The sequence below is a fragment of the Chiloscyllium punctatum genome, chromosome 10, assembly GCF_047496795.1.
Source record: "Chiloscyllium punctatum isolate Juve2018m chromosome 10, sChiPun1.3, whole genome shotgun sequence".
NCBI lineage: Eukaryota > Metazoa > Chordata > Chondrichthyes > Orectolobiformes > Hemiscylliidae > Chiloscyllium > Chiloscyllium punctatum.
Window position 1 is genome coordinate 37824274 of NC_092748.1, and position 21301 is coordinate 37845574.

Below are 21301 nucleotides of genomic sequence, written 5' to 3' on the forward strand. Positions count from 1 at the left end.
GACCAAGTAAGAATAGCAGATTTCCTTCCTCAAGTGACATTAGTGAACCACATGTGCTTTTATAACAATCAGCAGTGGTTACATTAGGCTAGCTTTTTATATAAGCTTTTTTCTGAATTCACATTTTATCATTTGTCGTGGTGGGATTTGAACCCATATTCCCAGAACTCGATCCTTGGACTCTAAATTACTATTCCGCGGTCTCCCTCTACCCTAAATATATATTGAAGCAGAAATTAGGGCATCATTAGAAAAAGAATTGAAGTAGTCTGTAAGCGAATACAGAGAAAGGGCATAGGAAAATGAGATTCATGTCAGTGATTGATGTTGAAGATCTAACAGTTTCTGTACTGTATCTTGTTTTGATGATACAGTCAACTATTTTAGCTGTGATCGACTGGAGATATGGTTCTCTGACAGAAGGTAATTTCATTTTAAAATCCAGAAACTTGAGAAAGTATGTGAAGGCTTGCACATTCTAAACGGCATGTTTGCGGTTTTGACACAAGTCATGAGTTCCATTATTTTGACTAACTGAAATAAGCAAGTTTTTTTGAAGCATCTGAGATGAGTTTCTTTCTACAAGTTAGGATTATGTTCACTCATGGAGAGAGATCCGTCTGTTAGCAGTGTCACTTTTTTAGTAGTCTGAAGATGTCTGGACTGAAAATATAAAAAATGTTTGTGTTTTGGGAAGGGTTTCTACAAACCATTTTTCCATTGGAAGGTAGAACAGTCTTTTTAGTTTCACACAGTACTTTAAAAATGGGAGCTGTTTTGGCTAGGGCTGTATGATCCAAGCAAATGTTTAGGCACTACTACATCATCATCCTTCCATAAGCACATTGATTGTAATGGGAGATTGAAGGGAGACTTCTAACTGATTTTGTGCACAAGTAAAGTAATGTAGACTTCAATTATATTGATTTCTGACTGCCAGTAATGTGCGTTAGGGTAAAGGTTTACTGCTGGTGTTACTTGAGAATAACTAAACTGGACTTTGGCTATATATTAGCTTGAGCCTGTTGCTTACTATTATTAAAATGCTACAGTGTAGTACGATGTTGCATTTTCCTTTCCGACAATATAGTTTCTTGAGCTTAGCTTTGCTATCAGGAGAACGCTCCAAATGAATGTTTGGTATTACTTTAGGGCAATTGTATGTATGCTTTTGTTAAAGTCTTCAAATATGCCCTGAATAAACTTGCCAATGCTTTTTACTTCATAGACATCAGCGGTCCCAAGAGCATGGCTCTCAACTGATCACCTTTGCATAGTTTGGTAAGTATAAAAGAAAGACCATCTATCGGCAAAGTTTTTATTATATATAGAATGTATAATATTGTATGTTATTATATATAGAAAGAAAGGTTACAAGCAATCCAAGTATATCACTCCAGCCAGTATTAAGGTTATAGTATGATTGCTAGCAGCATCCTTCCATGTATGTAAGAAGATGGACATGCAACAAATCCATTGGGAATGGATTAGCTTCATACGGTACACTTTCGTTGATGATTGAGGCAACCATCCATGAAAGGTAGTTTCTGCTACAAATAGCATATATGAAGTATTTGTCAGCTGCTTTTTGGAGGTGTTGTTTTTGGTGTTAGTGTCTTTGCTAAGTCACTGCAACCACTGATGGTCATGGTGTTGCATACTGGACCAAAGCTGATGTCACTGTTATCAACATTGTTGGTAATGCCAACAATTAATGTTTAAGGCCTACAAATCGCACAGTGTCAAAAGCGTTTTTGCAATGTAGAAAAAGGCCCTTTGGTCTATTGTGTTCAGGACAGTCATCAAGCATCTATCATTATCTTTGAAGTGGCTAAACATTCTTGAAATGGACCTTTGGGTTTTCGACATGTCTTTTGATTTAGTTAACTCGCCATGCAAAAATCCTTCAGTATGTCACCAGCTTTTATCCTGCAAATGTGATTGAGCTAGCAAAGACACTTTGCTCGATGAATGCCAACAAACTGGGAAATATAATGAGGGGATTACATTACTCATGGGTATGTCCTTCCATGAGATTCTTATAATGGGCCACAAACAGTTAAGATGGAATTTGTTGGTCTTGCTTTATTGATAACTGAAAATAATCAATTTATCATAACCATATATCAAGGTGCTAAAAAGACAAATTTCACAGAACAACGATGTGGCCTAAGAATCAGTCTGATATTTTTCTGTGTATGTTGTGAATCATCCCAAGGTGGTGGCTGCTTTGTTTATGCATTCCCATTTCCCTCACCTGGAGAAAATTTGTCTGTCGCCATGAATACAATGTGGCAGGATTGTAAACCACTTTAAGCAAGATTATTCATTGTGACCATAGGCAGAGATAAGCTGCCCTGAACAATAACTAGGGATTTGTTGTACTTGCGTATAGTCAGGGAAAGCAAGTTACAGGCACTGGTTAGATGATCCACGAATATTTGTAGCCGAGTTTCTGCGTGAATAGTTGGTATAGCATTGACAGAGTACAGGAGTCTCTTTATTGAGGTGTGCTGTACTTTTGTCTTCACTTTTAGTCTGGACAAATTATGGAGCTTGTTGTCTGGTTTAGTATGCAAGTAAACTCCTTCCATATTGGCAGAGTGGCCGAGGTCAGGGACATTGAGCCTGTAAGCATGGCCCTGGTGAAGGCCTTCCTTGTGATAATAAAGAGTGAAGTGTCCCTGTAGTTGTCTCCCCCTCTCTGCTGCCTTTACTTTGTATCACACATTTCGTGTGGAACCAATCTGATCTTCAGAAGAAGGAGGAGATCATGAAGGTAGGGCATCAGATAAAACTTCTTGTGCTTGAGCAGTTTGGATGGAAATCCAGCCATGCCGTGTGTATTTCTGCTTGCTAAGCAATCAGTGACCTTTTTGAGCTCACAGCAGTACCCAACTCAAGAAGGCATCAGTTTGCTTCTAAGATTCCTTTAGCCCTATTGATTTTTTGAGCAACTTTAGTGATGGTAGGTGCCCTCTTGTTCCATCATACATAATGTGTAGGTTCTGTTGTTACAGGCAGTTTGGATTTCTTGACACAAGTGAATCCAGTAGTTATTTGCCTTGTATCTGGGCAAATAACCACTGGATCAGCTATGTCTTCTGCACAACCATCCTGGATAATTTCGAGTGATGCAGTTTCTAGCTGATGAATGTCGTGTATGGCATGCTTATCTTCAATGAGTATAGGAGTTTGGATGTCATTTTGCAGTTGTATAGGACATTGCTGAGGCCACATTCAGAATATTGCATTCGATTCTGGTCTCTCTGCTGTAGGAAAGATATTGTTAAATTTGAAAGATTCAGAAAAGATTTACAAGGATGTTGCCAGGATTGGAGGGTTTGGGCTATGGGGAAAGGCTGAATAGGGTGGGGCTGGTTTCCCTGGAGTATCGGAGGCTAAGGGGTGACCTTATAGGTGTTTATAAAATCATGAGGAGCATGTGTAGGATGAATAGCCAAGGTCTTTTTCCCTGGATAGTGAAATCCAAACTAGAGGGTATAGGGTATGGGTGAGAAGGGAAAGTTTTAAAAGGGACCTAAGGGACAACTTTTTCACACAGAGGGTGATGCATGTTGTAGAGAAAGTGGTGGACGATGGTACAATTACATTATTTAAAAGGCACCAGGATGCATATAGGAATAGAAAGGGTTTAGAGGGATATGGGCCACATGCTGGAAAATGGGACCAGATCAGTTTAGGATATCTGGTTGGCATGGACATGTTGGACCTAAGGGGATGTTTCCGTGCTGTATAACTCTATGACTCTATACTTTGATTTTATTGTATCAGGTAGTCTTTGATTTTTTGTTTCGTTGATGAACATCATCACTGCCCAATAAGTCTCAAATCAGTCCTTGTTTGATTTCCACTTTTATCAAATCTTGCTACCGCAGTCAGAAATCATTGAACTCATGACTCCCAAGCTTCTTCACTATCAACATTGGCATTTTGCTGGCCCTTGAATCAGCATCTCAAAGGTCAACTCCATCACTTGCTGCATGATATTCTGAGGCACATTGTAAATAGGTATATATTACTCATCCTGCATGATTTCCATGTAATGGTTAGGCAGAATTTGATGCTTTGATCATTATGAAGTGTTTGAGGTCAATGACAACATACAAATTCTTTTTGAGCTGTATGCCCTGAATGAGCTTCACCAGCACTTTTCTTTAGAATTTGCTATAAGGTATCAAGGTCTGGCCATCATTATCAACTTGACCAGATTATCAACAGATGGTACAACCTGCCTGGCTTCTTCCAAATCTGCACCCTCTACATCACTAATTGTAGCATCTAATCCCTGAGCATTAGTATGAAGGTGTCACCCAAAGGTTTCACAGCTCCAAATTCAGTGGCCTACTAATTCAGTACTAATTTCTGCCAAATACTAGTAATTGTAACAGAAGAAATAAAATTTTAAGGAAAATTAATTTAAGAAAAGCTGTGGAAAATTCTTTATCACCCAGCTAATGTTGCAAGTGTGCACCGGCAAGCCAGAAGGTGGTTTGAAGTGTGTCTACTTCAATGCCAGGAGCATTCGGAATAAGATAGCTGAACATGCAGCATGGATTGGTACCTGGGACTTCGATGTTGTGGCCATTTTGGAAACATGGATAGAGCAGGGACAGGAATGGTTGTTACAGGCTCTAGGGTTTAGATGTTTCAGTAAGAACAGAGATGGTGGTAAAAGAGGGGGAGTGTGGCATTGTTCGTCAAGGACAATATTATGGTGGCAGAAAGGATGTTGAAAGACTTATTTACTGAGGTAATATGGGCTGAGGTTAGAAACAGGAAAGCAGAAGTTATCCTGTTGGGAGTTTTCTACAAGCTTCTGAATAGATGTAGAGGAAAGGATAGCAAAGATGATTCTTGATAGGAGCGATAGTAACAGGGTAGTTGTTATGGGGTATTTGAACTTTCCAAATATTGACTGGAAATACTATATTTTGAGTATTTTATATGGTTCAGTTTTTGTCCAATGTGTGCAGGAGGGTTTCCCGACACAGTATGTCGACAGGCCAACAAGGGGCGAGGCCACATTGGATTTAGTATTGGGTAATCAACCAGGCTAGGTGTTAAATTTGGAGGTAGGTGAGCACTTTGGTGATAGTGGCCACAATTCAGTTATATTTACTTTAGTGATGGAAAGGGATCAGTATGTAACGCAGGGCCAGACGCATAGCTGGGAGAAAGGCAATTATGATGCAATTAGGCAAGATTTAGGATGCATAAGATGGGAAGGAAACTGCAAGGGATGGGCACGATTGAAATGTGGAGTCTATTCAAGGAACAGCTACTGCATGTCCATGATAAGTATGTACCTGTCAGGCAGGGAGGAAGTGATCGAGAAAGGGAGTCATGGTTTACTAAAGAAGTTGAATCTTGTGTCAAGAGGAAGAAGAAGGCTTATGTAAGGACGAGATGTGAAGGCTCGGTTAAGGCACTTGAGAGGTACAAGTTAGCCAGAAAGGATCCAAAGAGAGAGCTAAGAAGAGCCAGGAGAGTACGAGAAGTCATTGGCAGCTAAGATCAGGGAATACCCTAAAGCTTTCTATAGGTATGTCAGGAATAAAAGAATGACGACAGTACGATTAAGGCCAATGAATGACAGTATGGGAAATTATATGTGGAGTCAGAGGAAATAGGCGAGGTACTAAATGAATATTTTTCATTAGTATTCACACTGGAAAAAGACATTTTTGTTGAGAAGAATACTGAGATACAGGCTACTAGACTAGACGACGTTGAGTTCACAAAGAGGAAGTGTTAGCAATTCTGGAAGGTGTGAATATAGATAAGTTTCCTGGGCTGAATGGGATTTATCCTAGTATTCTCTGGGAAGCCAGGGAGGCGATTGCAGAGACTTTGGCTTTAATCTTTATGTTGTCATTGTCTACAGGAATAGTGCCAGAAGACTGGAGGATAGCAAATGTTGCCCCATTGTTCAAGAAGAGGGGGTAGAGACATCCCTGGCCAATTGTAGACTAGTGAGCTTTACTTTGGTTGTGGGTAAAGTGTTGGAAAAGGTTATAGGAGATAGGATTTATAATTATCTAGACATGAATAAGTTGTTGTGGTTCTGTTTGCCGAGTTGGGAATTTGTGTTGCAGATGTTTTGTCCCCTGTCTAGGTGACATCCTCAGTGCTTGGGATCCTCCTGTGAAGCGCTTCTGTGATGTTTCCTCCGGCACCCGAGCTACAAATCTTCTCCCAAACTTTGAAGGAATAAGTTGATTAGGGATAGTCAGTGTAGTTTTGTGAAGGGTTGGTCATGCCTCACAAACCTTCCTGAGTTCTTTGAGAAGGTGAACAAACATGTGGATGAGGGTAAAGCAATTAATGTGGCGTAGATGGCTTTCAGTAAGGCATTTGATAAGGTTCCCCATGGTAGCTATTGCACAAAATAGGAGGCATGGGATTGAGGGTGATTTAGCGGTTTGGATCAGAAATTGACTAGCTGGAAGAAGACAGAGGGTGGCAGTAGATGGGAAATGTTCATCCTGGAGTTCAGATGCTAGTGGTGTACTGCAAGGATCTGTTTTGGGGCCATTGCTGTTTGTCAAAATTTATAAATTACCTGGATGAGGGCTTTGAAGAATGGATTAGTAAATTTGTGGATGACACTAAGGTTGGTGGAGTTGTGGATAGTGCCAAAGGATGTTGAGGTTACAGAGAGACATAGATAAGCTGCAGAGCTGGGTTGAGAGGTGGCAAATGAGTTTAATGTGGAAAAGTGTGAGGTGATTCACTTTGGAAGGAGCAACAGGAATAAAGAGTGCTGGGCTAATGGTAAGATTCTTGGTAGTGTAGATGAACAGAGAAATTTTGGTGTCCATGTACACAGATCCTTGAAAGTTGTCACCCAGGTTGATAAGGTTGTTAAGAAGGCATATGGTGTATTAGCTTTTATTGATAGAGGGATTAAATTTTGGAAGCATGAGGTCATGTTACAGCAGTACAAAACTCTGATGCACTTGGAGTGTTGTGTGCAGTTCTGGTCACCACATCATAGAAAAGATGTGGAAGCTTTGGAAAAGGTTTAGAGGAGATTTACTAGGACATTGCCTGGTATGGAGGGAAGGTCTTATGAAGAAAGGCTGAGGGATTTGAGGCTGTTTTCATTACAGAGAAAGTTGAGAGGTGACTTAATTGAGACATATAATCGGAGGGTTAGATAGGATGGACAGTGAGAGACCTTTTCCTCGGATGGTGATGGCCAATATGAGGGGGCATAGCTTCAAATTGAGGGTTGAGAGATATAGGACAAATGTCAGAGGTTGTTTCTTTACTCAGAGTATTAGGGGTGTGGAAGGCCCTGCCTGCGATAGACTCACCAACTTTAAGAGCATTTAATGATCATTGGATAAACATTTGGATGAAAATGGAATAGTTTAGGTTGGTTAGACTTCAGATTGGTTACAAAGGACTGCACAATATTGAGGCCGTGTAATGCTCTGTGTTATCAAGGTGTCGGTATTGCCATAAGGCTGATAATGTAAGGATTAATCTGAACTTAGTTGACTCCTGTATTGCCCCACACTGTTGGAGAAATAACATGACTACAGAGTTGCAATTCTCTATGATCTAATCAAAACTGACAACTGAGTTTTATGTTCATACATTGCTTGGTTTAAACTATCAAATTTTAAAAACATATTTTCTTCCTTTTGTAAGGCAAAATAAGTGATAAAAAAGATCTATACATCACTAAGTGAATCCACTTTGAATATTTAATCTTATTTTAGATTGTTCACCTTTTGTCTATAAATGTACAGATATTCTGTACTGTAAGTCTTTTTAGGATAATGAGAGTGACTCTAGTTAGAGTTCTAAGTATAGCACAATACTTAACTGCATTTTCTTGTTTTCTCAGGTGTAAAGAGCTGGTCCTAGCCACTGTTAGAGCTTTTTTTGATCTTGTTGATCATCAGACCAATCAGGTAGACTTAATTTTGTGTATTTTTTCATTATTAATAATTGTAGCATGAATTTTATTGGTAAATTTCATAGCTCTGGATAATTACTGTTATGGTATAAATAGAGCCATTTAAAACTTCTTATTTAGTGCTCCATACTATGTTAAAAATTGTTTGTTAAGGTATTTGTTACCATGTATTTTATTTAAAGGCAATGCCTATGTTTTTACTGGAGGATTTTGTATTTTGCCATTTTGTTTGTGGGTAAATTCCTAGCCTTCATATTGGATTTTTCAAGAAGAATGTTCATAATGAATAAAGAGTCATGAAACTGAGAGTCAACAGATTTTGATTCTTCTATTTGAGGGAGCAAAACTAACAGAATTTCCTTCCTTTTGAATACTGTCAAGTCATTATTAAATGTTATTTAAAGGACTGTAACAAAATGGCAAAGCTTTGGTTTAACTGATACAATGGTAGACAAGTCCTTGGTTTGATCTTGCATCAAAAGACAGGGCATCATACTTAGAATTGCGGAATAAAGTTGTAAGTAATTTACTGGAAGTGAGAAGAAGTGTAATATTGATATGAGCTTTTGCAGCAGAGAAAATAGTATGTTTTGTATTCCCATAATTTTGCTGTTAGTGGTATACCTGAGAAAAGAGAAGCCTGAAGTTTCAGTTGCCCATGGTGGCATGTTTGGAGGTAAGGTGACCCGCAAACAATACAGAATCCAGTCCAGCTGCCTCCATTGCACATTCCCACCTCCATGGGATTCTGAAAGAGAAAGATTAATGATGGGAATAATTATGTGTAAGAGTGCAGTGAGTAACCAATTAAGTACCTTAAAAGCTTAATTAATGACATTCTTCTGACATTGACTGAATTTTTGATTATGGATGCAGAACACTTATGGTGTTAAGAATGCTGTCATGAAACTCTGATGACCTCTCAGCTCCAGAGCATACAACAATTAAAGCCAGAGACTCCAATCTGTTTGGATCTTTTAGCCACAACTGCAACAGTGCTAATTATTTTGGTGGGATTGTCCTCATTATTCCCGTAAGCCCTCACCTTGCTGGTCGTGTAACATTCCTGATTTGTAGCCAGCAACTGGGTGCCTATGTCCTTGCATGCTTCAGCCTGCCTATTTTTGCAGTAGATCTTTGAATGCTGCAAGACCTGCTGTTCACCCTCTAAACTGAGTTCTTGGAAGCAACCACTTAATTAGCCATTTCCTTAAAAATCAGCCCCTGGGCCAGCATGTATGGCTTCCCAACCTGCATATCATATGGACTGTGGAAGTCGGAAGAAAAATTCAGTTCCCAGTATCTCTGTTATTGTTTCCTGATATCTAATGCCATTTAATAGGTTAAGAGCGGTTAGTTTATAGTGTTAAAGTATTCGTGAAGAATTCTTTAGTTTTAATTCATAGTAATTGTGATGATATTATTCATGGAAATTCAGGTGGTTAAAAGTTTTTTTTAAGAAGTGTAATTAGCCTCATGGGAAGGATCACAGAATTAGCTCAGCATGTAAAGATTCTCTTTTCTTCAAAAGATAATTTCTTGCTCTAACTGCCAGTTCAATAATAAAAGAGCTTCCTCTGCAGGCAAACTGTAAACTTTACCAGGGCTGTGTGTAGTGTCTATAGTAGACTGGGACCCTTTTGCAAAATCTTGTACCTTCCATGATTTTCCTCGAGTGATTGTCTGGATGAGGTTCACCTTGACTGGTGTTAATGGAACTAGGCTGTAGAATTGATATTGATATAAGCCACAGTTACTATTCATTCAGCTGATATCAGCCACCTATCCGATGCCTGGAACCATGCGATACATGTAGTTAGAGAGCCAACATCTCCTCATAGATCAACAGAGATCCCTAGCTTTGAAATCTTTCAAAGACAGTGAACAGTGCTCAACCAAATCCATATTAGATATAAATAATGAAGCCGTCTGCTCTATAATTTGAAGATGAGCAGCAAAACTAGGTGCAATTGTGATCGTGTGTCCCAGATCATAGATCTGATCACATCAATCTGCTCACAAAAGTCAGATACCTTATTTCTCCATTCTGCATGCCAGGCAGCCATTGATTTATTCTGCAAATTAGATGCACCTGTCATATAAAAGTAGTTGTAGGGTCTTGAGAGTGTGAGGTGTGATTCTTGTGTAGCCTTTGATAGAATATTTGCACAATAAAGTAAGGTCTTACAATTGATCTGACATTTGAAAATAATGTAAACTATGGATTTACTAGGATTTTGTTACTTCAGTAACAAATGAATTTTAAATATGCTACTCTTCATGCCTATGGAGCTGACATTATAAGATTATACTGCATTATTGTAGATCAAAGTCAAAATTCAGATTTTTCAAAAACTTAGTTGGGCCTTATTGATGGTTTGTTTTTAAGATAACATCAGATCTAGAGAAGAGGATATCTGTTCTCCATCATCATTTTGTCAACTATTCAGAAAAGTACTCTGAGGATAATCTTGAGTCTTCAGTCGAATTCTCAGGTTTGAAGTGGTACATTGTTTAAAATCAGTAATTTAGCTAAATGTGTATATTATGTTTAACATATGTGTTTATTTTAGATTCATCTGCAACATGGAGTGTAATTAACACATACACTTGGACTTATAGCAGTCCAGAGGTACTATCTTTATAAAACTTTTAAGCTGCTGCCAATATAAACTTTCTTCATATATTCTGAATGAACTTTCAATTTTGAAATTATATATTTGCCAAAAATATCTTTCAGTTTTCTGCATGGGAACCCAAGGCAGCATATTTTCTTTTACCGCTTCCAAGTGAGGGGGAACCCCACAATAATTTATATTGTCGAACTACTAATTTGGTAAGGAAACACTCCTTTATAGTCGTAATATTGCAGTTGTAACAACTTTTACTTAAGCATTTATTACCATACATAGTAAATCACATTAATATTTTTAGATATATTATTGGAAAGGAACAATGGGTGGCCTATGCATCACAAATGGAAAGATCTGCACCATTGAGAAACAATTTCCATAAGACCGTAAGATACAGGAGCAGATTTAGGACATTTAGCCTTCTGAGTCCACTCCACCATTCAATCAATGACTGAAATGTTTCTTAATCCCATTTTCTGTCCCTAACTCTTGATCAACTATCTAACTGTCTTAAAGATACTCAATGATTTGGCCTCCACAGCTTTCTGTGGAAATGAGTTCCACCATTTAACCATCATCCGGGTGAAGAAATTCCTCTTCGTCTCAGTTCCATAGGGCCATCCTTTCACTCTGAGGCCATGCCTTTGGGTCCTCGTCTCTCCCAGGAGTGGAAACATCTTTTCCATGTCAGTTCTATCCAGGCCACTTGATGTTCTGTTTCAATGAGATCCCCCCCCTCATCTTTCTAAACTCCATTGAGTACAGACCAAGAGTCCTCAGCTTCTATATGACAAGACCTTCATCCCCAGAATCATTCTAGTAAACCCTTCCAATATTAGCAAATCCTTCCTTAGATATGGAGCCCAAAACTGCTCCCAATATTACAAATGCGGTTTAACTAGAGCATTATATAGATCAGCAGCGCATCCCTGCTTTTGAGGTCTAGTCACGCAATGAATAAATGCAAATATTGCATTTGCCTTCTTAACTGCCAACTGATCCTGTATGTTAACTAGAAGAGAATCCTCAACTAAACATTTTGTGCTTCAGATTTCCAAAATTATTTCCTATTTAGAAAATAGATTGTGCCTCTATCCTTCCTACCAAAGTACATAACCTCACACTTTCCAATCTGTCACATTTTTGCCCATTGTCTTATCTTGTCCAAGACCATCTGCAGCCTCCCCACTTCCTCAACGTTACCTGTTCTTCCACCTCTCTTTGTGTCATCTGTCAACTTAGCAATAATGTCCTTAGTTCCTTCATTCAGATCATTAATGTATAATATGAATAATTGTTGTCACAACACTGATCCCTGCGGAAGAAGATCCCTTTATCCCCACTCTCTATAAGTCAGCCAAACCTCTATCTATGCCAAGTACCTTGCCTTTAACACAATGGGCTCTTGTCTTATTTAGCAGCCTCTTGTGTGGCACCTTGTTGAAGGCCTTCTGAAAATCCAAATAGATTACATCCCCTGACTCTCTTTTGTCTAACTTGCATGTTACCTCCTCAATGTGTTCTAACAGATTTATCTGGCATGCTGTCCCTTTGACAAAGCTATGCTAATTCCACCCTTTTTTGCCTTGCTCTTCCAAGTACTCCACAATCTCATCCCACAAATAAACTCTAAAATCTTACCAACGACTGGGGTCTAGCTAACGGGCCTTAAATTTCCTGTCTTCTGCCACCCTCCTTTCTGAAACAGGTGTTATATTAATCATTTTCCAAGCTTCTGGGATTATCACTGATTGCTGTATTTACTGAAAGATCACCTGCAATGCCTCCACAATCTCCACATCTGTCTCCTTCAGAACTTCCTCTGGTCTGGGTGATTTATCCACCTTCAGACTTTTCAGCTTCTCTATCACCTTCTCCTTAATGATGACCACAATACCTACCTTTGTCCCTTGACTCCCTTGAAACTCCCTTGAAGTTCTGGAATGCTGCTAATATTTTCTATTTTAATACAGATATAAAGTATCACTACTCTGGTTCCTCCACTTTTTCTTTGTTCCCTGTTACTACTAGCCTCATTTTCCAGTGGTCCAATGTCCACTCTTGCCTCTCTCTTACTTTTTAGATATGTTAAAAAAAACGTTTGCAATATTCTTTCGACTAGCTTACTCACCTCATATTTCAGCTTCTCCCTTTCTTTATTGCTCTTTTCGTTGTCCTCTGCTGGTTTTTAAAAGGCTTTCCAATCCTCTTTCCCTCACTAATCTTCTCTACATATGCTGTCCCTGACTTCTCTTATCAACCACAGTTGCCTTATCCTCCTTAGCATGTTTCTTTTTCGTTGGGATGAATTTCTGCTTTGCCTCCCAAATTACCCCAGAAACTCCTGCTAGTGCTGCTCAGCTTTCTTCCCTGTTAGGCTCCCCTTCCGATCAACTTTGGACAACAACTCTCTCATGTCCTTGTAGTCATTTTTTACTAAATTGTAATATTGTTACATCTGATTCTCAAATTGCAGGTGAATTCTAACATATTGTGGTCACTGCCATCAAGGGTTCCTTCTCATAGCTCCCTAATAAACACTGTCTTATTAAACAGTGGCACCGTGGCTCAGTGGTTAGCACTGCTGCCTCACATTGCTTGGGACCTGCGTTCGTTTCCAGCCTCAGGTGACTTTCTGTGTGAAGTTTGCACATTCTCCCTGTGTCTGTGTGGGTTTCCTACCACAATCCAAAGATGTGCAGGTTAGGTGAACTGGCCATGCTAAATTGCCCATAGTGTTCAGGGATGTGTAGCATGGGTGCATTAGTCAGAGGTGAATGTAGAGTAATAGGGTAGGGGAATGAGTCTGCGTGGGTTACTCTTTGGAGGGTCAGTGTGGACTCATTGGGCCAAATGGCCTGTTTCCACAATACGGGATTCTATGATTGTATACACATCATCAAATTCAAAATTGCCTGTTCTGTAGTGAGCTCTATCACAAATGGCTTGCAAAAAACCATCTCATAAACATTCCAGAAATTGCTTTCCTTGGGATCTGCTACCAATCTGATTTTCCCAGTCCACCTGTATATTGAAGTCCCCCTTGGTTATTGTAACAGTGCTATCCTTACATATCTTTTCTATTTCCTGCTTTATTATCTACCCCAAATCCTGACTGCTGCAAGGAGACCTATACATAACTCCCAGCAGGGTCTTTTTTACCTTTGCATTCTACTTGATTGTTTACAAACCAATCTTAACATTCTTTTACAACAAAACAAAATATACTTCTTTGACTGGCCTAGTTGTACGCTTGTGTCTCGGTTCACTAACTCACACCTCAGTTTGCATTTTGAATTACTTTGACACAACCTCAAATGCATCTGGATTTTTGAATTGACAGGAGCCAAGTACTTGGATCTATGGCTGTATGAAGGTTGACCAGTCTGTTTGGTAAGTTATTCTTAACAACTGTTATTTCTTTGTGAAACTGTGGACACAATTATGTTAAGATACTAGTACATTTTTTGGTGTTTATAAAAAAGAGTTGAGAACTTTAGATGGATAGGATCCTATGTTGTTACTTTTACGGTTTCTTCTTGAATAGCTTGCATTATAGGAAACATTTTCAGTCAGAACCTCATGCTTGGCAAATGTCACCTAGTTGGCATGTTACTAGTATAAAAATGGTTTTGTCTGTATGTACAGGTCTTTTGTGACTAATAAGTTGCATCTCAATGGAATGAATGAGATCTGGATACTGCTAAGTACTAACATCAGATTCTGACAAGCCCACAAGCTGATAGTTGTGTAAGCTTTAGGCTGATGTGTGATAAAACTGAAGAGAAACAAATGTTGTGGCAGTGAGACTAATCAAAGACTGCAGCATTAATTCATACCTGAAATATATATGCTAAAATCAAATTTTGAATAGAAACAAAAATGTTTAATAATTGTGCTCACAATTTTGTTGCATTTTTAAACTTCCATGCAAGATTTTGTATTGCAGTCTGTGTTGTTGACTGCTCTTGTTTAACGAGATACGTGTAGTGAACATAGCCAGGGGCTATGATGGGGAGTCTGTGGCAGGGATGAAGGCTGTTTTTTTCTTCTATTTTTTTAAGAGCTGCCATGAAGGATCATGACATCAAGACAGGCTTTTTAAACCAGCTTATCTCAGCACTTGGCAGCCACTCTGCCTCCAAACTATTTCCAGAGGTGACAAATGCAATTCCAATCACTACCTGCCCCCCAACTGTTTGACACACTTTCTCCTGAATTGGGTTTGCAGATCCGGATGTTTTACCACCTGTGCATGTTTGACTATGGAGTGGACGTTCAGGCCTAGATTCTTGTTTGCTGTGTGATAGTCTACTATTCTGGAGCGTTCGGACTACATTTGTGTCCCCAATTGTTCCAGTTTGAGTTATTTTTGCATCCAAAAAATACATCTCGAGGTTCTTGATGATATCACAGATCAGAAGGAGCTGAGATGTATTTGAATTATTTATTTAAAACCTAGCTATTCAAAGGCTGCAGATTAAATTAGATTACTTGCAGTGTGGAAACAGGCCCTTCGGCCCAACAAGTTCACACTGACCCTCCGAAGAGCAACCCACCCAGACCCATTCCCCTACATTTACCGCTTCACCTAACACTAAGGGCAATTTAGCATGGCCAATTCACCTAACCTGCACATTTTTGGACTGTGGGAAGAAACCGGAGCACCCAGAGGAAACCCATGCAGACATGGGGAGAATGTGCAAATTCCATAGAGACAGTTGTCTGAGGCGGGATTGAACCTGGGTCTCTGCCGCTGTGAGGTAGCAGTGCTAACCACTGTGCCACCGTGCTGCCCAGTAATGTGTGCCACAAGAATACAACCACCAAATATTTACGTAATGTATGAGATAACCATTGAACAGTTTGAACACTTGAAAGACTTGTTAGACAAGGTGCTAACAGTAGTAATATGAAAATGGCAGAAATCAACATCAGTTTTCCAAGCTTTTCAGAATAACATTTTGTAAATATACTTGTTTAGACATGTGATGATGCACCTCCATTGGTCAGTGGGAACTGGAACCTGGGCCCACTGGCCCAAAGGTAGAGACACAACGATTGTGCTACAAGATCCCCCCCTTTTTAGAATAAGTTTGTGGCTTGACCTGGGATGTGGACATCAGCCAGTCTTAGCTCAATATCGTCTGCATCTGTAGCAATCTCTATTGGAAGCATTTTCGATTATCTGGGTGGTGTGACAAACAAAAACAAAACTACAGATAATCTGTAATTGCAGAAACACTATTTCGTCAAACTTGGTCATCCATTTTTTCCTCTCCTTAAAAAAAACTCACCTCCTCCATGCCTTCCCAGGAAATGATAGGTAAGTAAATACATCCATGACAACATTTTAAATTGTACTTCATTTGAGTTTACGAACACCAATTCAAATCCGATTGTGATAATCAGTGCCATTTTCATCAGGAAACTGTGAAGTATATTGAGGATATCTACTTTCCCTCACTTATTGTGTTACATACTGTTAAAGTATTCAGAATTGAAAAAGATACCAATATTTGCATGCATTTCCATAGTTTCCTTTTATAGTCAATATGGATCATGTTTTCATCAAGCTAATTGCATAGTCAGTAAAGTATTAAACTAACCAGCAGACTTACAAATTTTACATTTGGTAACCTTTCAGTTTTAGTAAATGTAAAAGTTATTTTCCAAGCCTTTCAGAATAAAGTTTTGTAAATCTACTTGTTCAGACAAGTAGGTTTACAAAAATTTACAAATAATTTGAAAATATTGGATTAGATCTATGCAATTAAAGACCAGATTTGTTATGCTGGATTGTCCTGTGATACCCAGTGCCATTTATTCGTTTTAGGTCAGTAGCAAATATGAGGATTTCTCCTTACCCTTGAATGATTGGTATAGATTTAAGAAAAAGTGCAAGAAAATGCCTCCAGAGGGCAGTGTATAGTAGTGCCTGACTTGACAAAGCTACAATATGCTGAGAGGAATGTTCTCTCCCTTCATTTTCCTGGATAGAGTTTTTGGTTTCAGTTAATTTGTTTTTAGGGCTGCTGTCCCTAAAGACACAAGATGTTGAGCCTCAATAAGCCGGAGATGTTCCTAGCAATATATGAAGGAGTGACCTGAGTAGTACTTTGTGATCAAGTTGCTTTTGTGCTAATTCTGATGTTTTTATAATACCTTTTTTGTACTCTAGTCTGAGGAAAATGACCTGGTGCTGCTCTACCCTTTATTTATTACAACTTTATTCCAGGCTGTACCAGGACCAGTTCAAGTATAGGATTGAAAATGTAAGAGTTGCTATTTCTAGTTATGCTGAAGGATCAATAATGTCAATTGAATATCCTGAAATTGAATATGATGAATGATTCATATGCTGATTAATTTCATTATGGTCTGAACTGGTGCCTCCCCTTAGGTTTTCTTCAGCCATTTTATTCATATTGAGCATCTGCTTTTCTAGTGTCGATTTGTTCAGTTATAGATTTTTTAAGACACTGCCTTGGTCACTTCTTCAATGCAGAGTACTGTAATGCATGAAGTTCAGTCTGCTAAATTAATTTAACACAGGAGGCAAGATTGTTGCCCAAAGGTTGGGCATGTTAAATTTTTCCATGGTGGCAAGTGCACTGAGAGTCAGTCCCTCTGTCAATCTTGTTGCATCTTGACCTAGTTTTGTTTTGAAAGGTAAACCCTTGGTATTACTAAATTGCTATCTACACTGAAAAGATCAGTGGGGGAGCTGGTTGTTTAGTAAATTGAAACAATCGCAGCAGAAACTCTCTCTGTGTTGGTCTCAAAGAAGGGATGGCATAGTTGGCAGTGAAGAAGTTTTTCTAAAATTACAAAGGAATCTTTATCAAATGAGTCAATTGGTTGAAAATGGCAGATGGAGTTCCAACTGGATAAATGCAAGTTATTGCATTTTGGTACAAAAACAAGGGTGGGGCTTATTAATTAATGGTAGGGCTCTGGGTGGTGTTGTATAACAGAGGGACCTAGGGGTGCAGGTACATAATTCTTTAAAGTTTGTGTCACATAGACAGGATGGTTAAAAAGGCATTTGGCATGCTTGCCTTCATTGCTCAGTCCTTTGAGTATAGGAGTTGGGATGTTATGTTGAAGTTGTATAGGACTTTGTGAGGCTTCTCTGTGTCCACTTCTGGTTGCCCAGTTATAGGAAGGATATTATCAACCTGGAGAGGGTTCAGAAGAGATTTACCAGGAAGTTGCCAGGTATGGAAAGTTTTGAGTTATAAAGAAAGGTGAGGTAGACTGGGACTTTTTTCACAGGAGGGTGCAAGGTTGAGAGGTGACCTGATAATGGTTTATAAAGTAATGAGAGGTATAGATAGAGTCAATGGCAGTTGTCTTTTCTAAGATAGGGTGTTTTAAGACCACGGGCACATTTTTAAGGTGAGAAGAGGGAGATTAAAAAAAGACATACAATGCAACTTTTTTACACAGAGGGTGGCTCAAGTGTGGAATGAACTTCCTGAGGAAGTGGTGGATGGGGATACAATTACAACATTTAAAAGAGATTTAGATGGATACATGAATAAGAAACATTTGGAGGGATATGGGCCAGGAGCAGATAGTTGGGACTAGTTTAGTTTGGGATTATTGTTTGGCGTGGACTGGTTAGACCGAAGGGTCTATTTCCACACTTTATAACTATAAAAGCAATTCCATATTGGCTAGTCAAGTCTTTTGGACATCTCCAAGTGTTTTTCAGCAATTTAGGTTAATCGTTATATGTTGGGAACGTGTTAACCAATTTGCCCACAAGATCACAATGTGATCATGACCAGATAACTTGTTTTAATGATAGTGGTTAAGGAATAAATGTTAGCCAGGACCCTAGAAAAGATAGCACTGCTGTTGTCCAAATAATGGGATTGAATCTTTTATATGCCCATGGATGTTTAGTTATGGTTCATTAGCCATGGAAAATGCAGGGTTACAGGGATAGGGTAAGACTGCTGGGTGGGCTGCTCTTCAAAGGCTTTGTGTGGACTCAATGGGCTAAATGGCCTGCTTCCACATTGTAGGAATTCTATGATTTTATGTGTAATTGAGAGGGAAGACCATGCTTCAGTTTAGTATTGCATCCAGTATAGTTGCCCTGTTACTGGATGCAGCCTGGATTTTGTGCAAGAGTCTCTGAAATGGAACTTAAACACAAACTTCTGATTGAGAACCAGTAGTGCTATCACTGAGACCATAGATGTGTTTAGATATTCCCAAATGTAATTGAAGGGAAGAAATCCAAATTTTGCCTTTTGTTGACTTCTATATTTTCAGTTAAAGAATGTGCAAATCAGATATAATTTACCAAATAAGAACACAAGGCAGAAATAAAAGCAAAAGTGAGGACTGCAGATGCTGGAGATCAGAGCTGAAAAATGTGTTGCTGGAAAAGTGCAGCTGGTCAGGCAGCATCCAAGGAGCAGGAGAATCGATGTTTCAGGCATGATTTTAACCTACTGCGAATCCTCTTTTTTCCTGTCTCCTCTCAGTCTCTACTTCTTTTGACCTCCTGGGCTTTGTCATCTCATGACTTTCATCTGGCATTATTTGGCCTAACTTTTCGTGTCTGATCCCTGAAGAAGGGCTTATGCCCGAAACGTCGATTCTCCTGCTCCTTGGATGCTGCCTGACCTGCTGTGCTTTTCCAGCAACACATTTTCAGCAGAAATAAAAGTGCCAACATTTAATTGTTATAGAAATGTTTACAAAAGACTAATTTGTATTAGGACTAGTTTGTTGCATGTGTGTTAAATAGAATCTTGGTATCCCAAGGATGACTGTGATCTATTGACTTGTTTTTCTTTTCTCCATATTTTTCATTGGAATCCTGTGAGCAGATATTTAATTTATACATGGAAAGAGCAGAATCAGAATTGATGGTACTAAGAAGAAGGAATATTTCCATGTTATGACCTTTTGATGTAGTTATTATGGAATTTAAGGTACCTCCATAACTGTTGGCACCTGTCAGTAAGGCTCGCACTCAGTGTAATCCTTGTTATTTTCTGACTTATATTTTGTTTGTTTTCTTTATGATAGTGCTGGGAAATGGAATCCTTTCCCTTTTTATGCTCTCAGTCACCACTTGAAGTACTTCACTGTTAGGTATGACATGGACTGGTTGCATTGCAGGTTTTGTGCCTGTGTTTCTCATGTAGATGATTCCTGATGCCAGAAAGGCACCCCTACTTGCACCAGTGCATGTTCAACACAGTGTAAACTCCTTCCTTTTCTTTTCTCTTCTCCCTTCCAACCCTAATTTTACATATGACTGAAATCAGAGATTTGCAATAATGCACCATTGGAAGATTTTTAAGCATGTAATTTTTTTGATTGCCCTTGTGCACTTGTAGATGTGATGATGCTTCCAATTATCTATACAGTTTTTAAAAACTGGTCTATGCTATGTTTTTCAGGACTATCATTTTAAATTTTCAAGAAGTTCTCAAGTGTTAAATTTGCATTATACATATTCATACATATTTTCTTAATGCCACTTATTTCTGATACTCTTCAAATTTAATGAAAATCTGAGTGGGAAGGGCATATTTAGAATGCAAGCATAATTCTTTTAGATGACAACAGATCTATTAGAAAAACAGATTCATGATGTGGCTGGATACTTTAAATTGCCTTGAGATAATGCTAGTTTCTGTCAGGATTACTGAGGGTGAAAGAAATGTTGCATATCTCACCCAGTTAATAACCATTGTCAATGTGAAAAATTGTTGCCTTGTTGAGTCACTGTGTTAGACTATCATCTATAATGGCTTTGTTTTCTTGCTGCTTGGTTGTGTCACCTGAGCCATGTGGCATGTATAACAAGTGAATCACAGTGGGATAGTTTTATGTATCTTGTGATCAGCCTGAAAAATATAATGTCAATAGCTGGAAGCAAGTCACTTGCCTACATTGCAAGTGGCTATTTGGTGCAAAGGCCGAAATATCCCGAGATCTAGATACAAAGAAACCTTAAAAACTGAGTGAAAGAAAATACAGCAATTTATTTTAACAAGTGTTGTAAATTTGAAAGTTGGAAAATTAGACTTTGAAGTGGTGAAAGTAATAGTCCTTAATTAAAGAATTAGTCTCTATTGAACATGCCAAGTTCAAAATGCTACTTCTGAATGTAATTTGCAATTGTATTCCCTTCGAAGTTAGTTGCAATAACTCTTCCTGAAAGCAGAGAGGAATAAGAAAAGCCTGCACTGCTGATGTAATGTCACCAATTTCTGGAAAAGATACATGGATATTCAACAGTTCCTCCCAGCAAGAATAATGTGAATTGGGATGGAGGGAATCCTAATTTGTAATCAGAATGTTATGTAGATACTTAAGAAAAGCTTCTATGATCTGTCTCTAAATAACTTGCGAGTTGAAATAAGTGATATATAAATAAATTGGGAATGAGAAGATTGAGTTCAAAGTACAGAATTAAGGAAAGCTGTTCCCACTTTGTTGTAACTGACACTTAGCACTTAAGAAGGAATAACAATATGAGAAACGAAATTAATTTGAAGGAACTAGCATTTTAGCTTATTGGGTCAAAGTAATTAATTGAATGATTCAGCCCCTGCTTTACTTGAATTAATCAAAATGTTTGATACTAATTCATATAATGTGGTGTATTTGTAAGGAAGATCAAAGAATATCATTGCAAAATCATAAATGATTGCTAAATTACATTTGCTCTTTCTTT

At 38.6% G+C, this 21301-nt stretch overlaps 1 protein-coding gene across 1 annotated transcript in view; it reads left to right on the forward strand.

Annotated features, from left to right (window-relative positions):
• Nucleotides 1–21301, forward strand: part of pgap1 (post-GPI attachment to proteins inositol deacylase 1) — a 170875-nt gene that overhangs the window by 24931 nt on the left and 124643 nt on the right. The window contains exons 6-11 of the mRNA XM_072578291.1: nt 1229–1281; nt 7883–7949; nt 10344–10449; nt 10528–10586; nt 10695–10790; nt 13931–13980. Of these exons, the coding sequence (XP_072434392.1) occupies nt 1229–1281; nt 7883–7949; nt 10344–10449; nt 10528–10586; nt 10695–10790; nt 13931–13980 (431 nt within the window). The remainder of the gene's footprint in view (nt 1–1228; nt 1282–7882; nt 7950–10343; nt 10450–10527; nt 10587–10694; nt 10791–13930; nt 13981–21301) is intronic.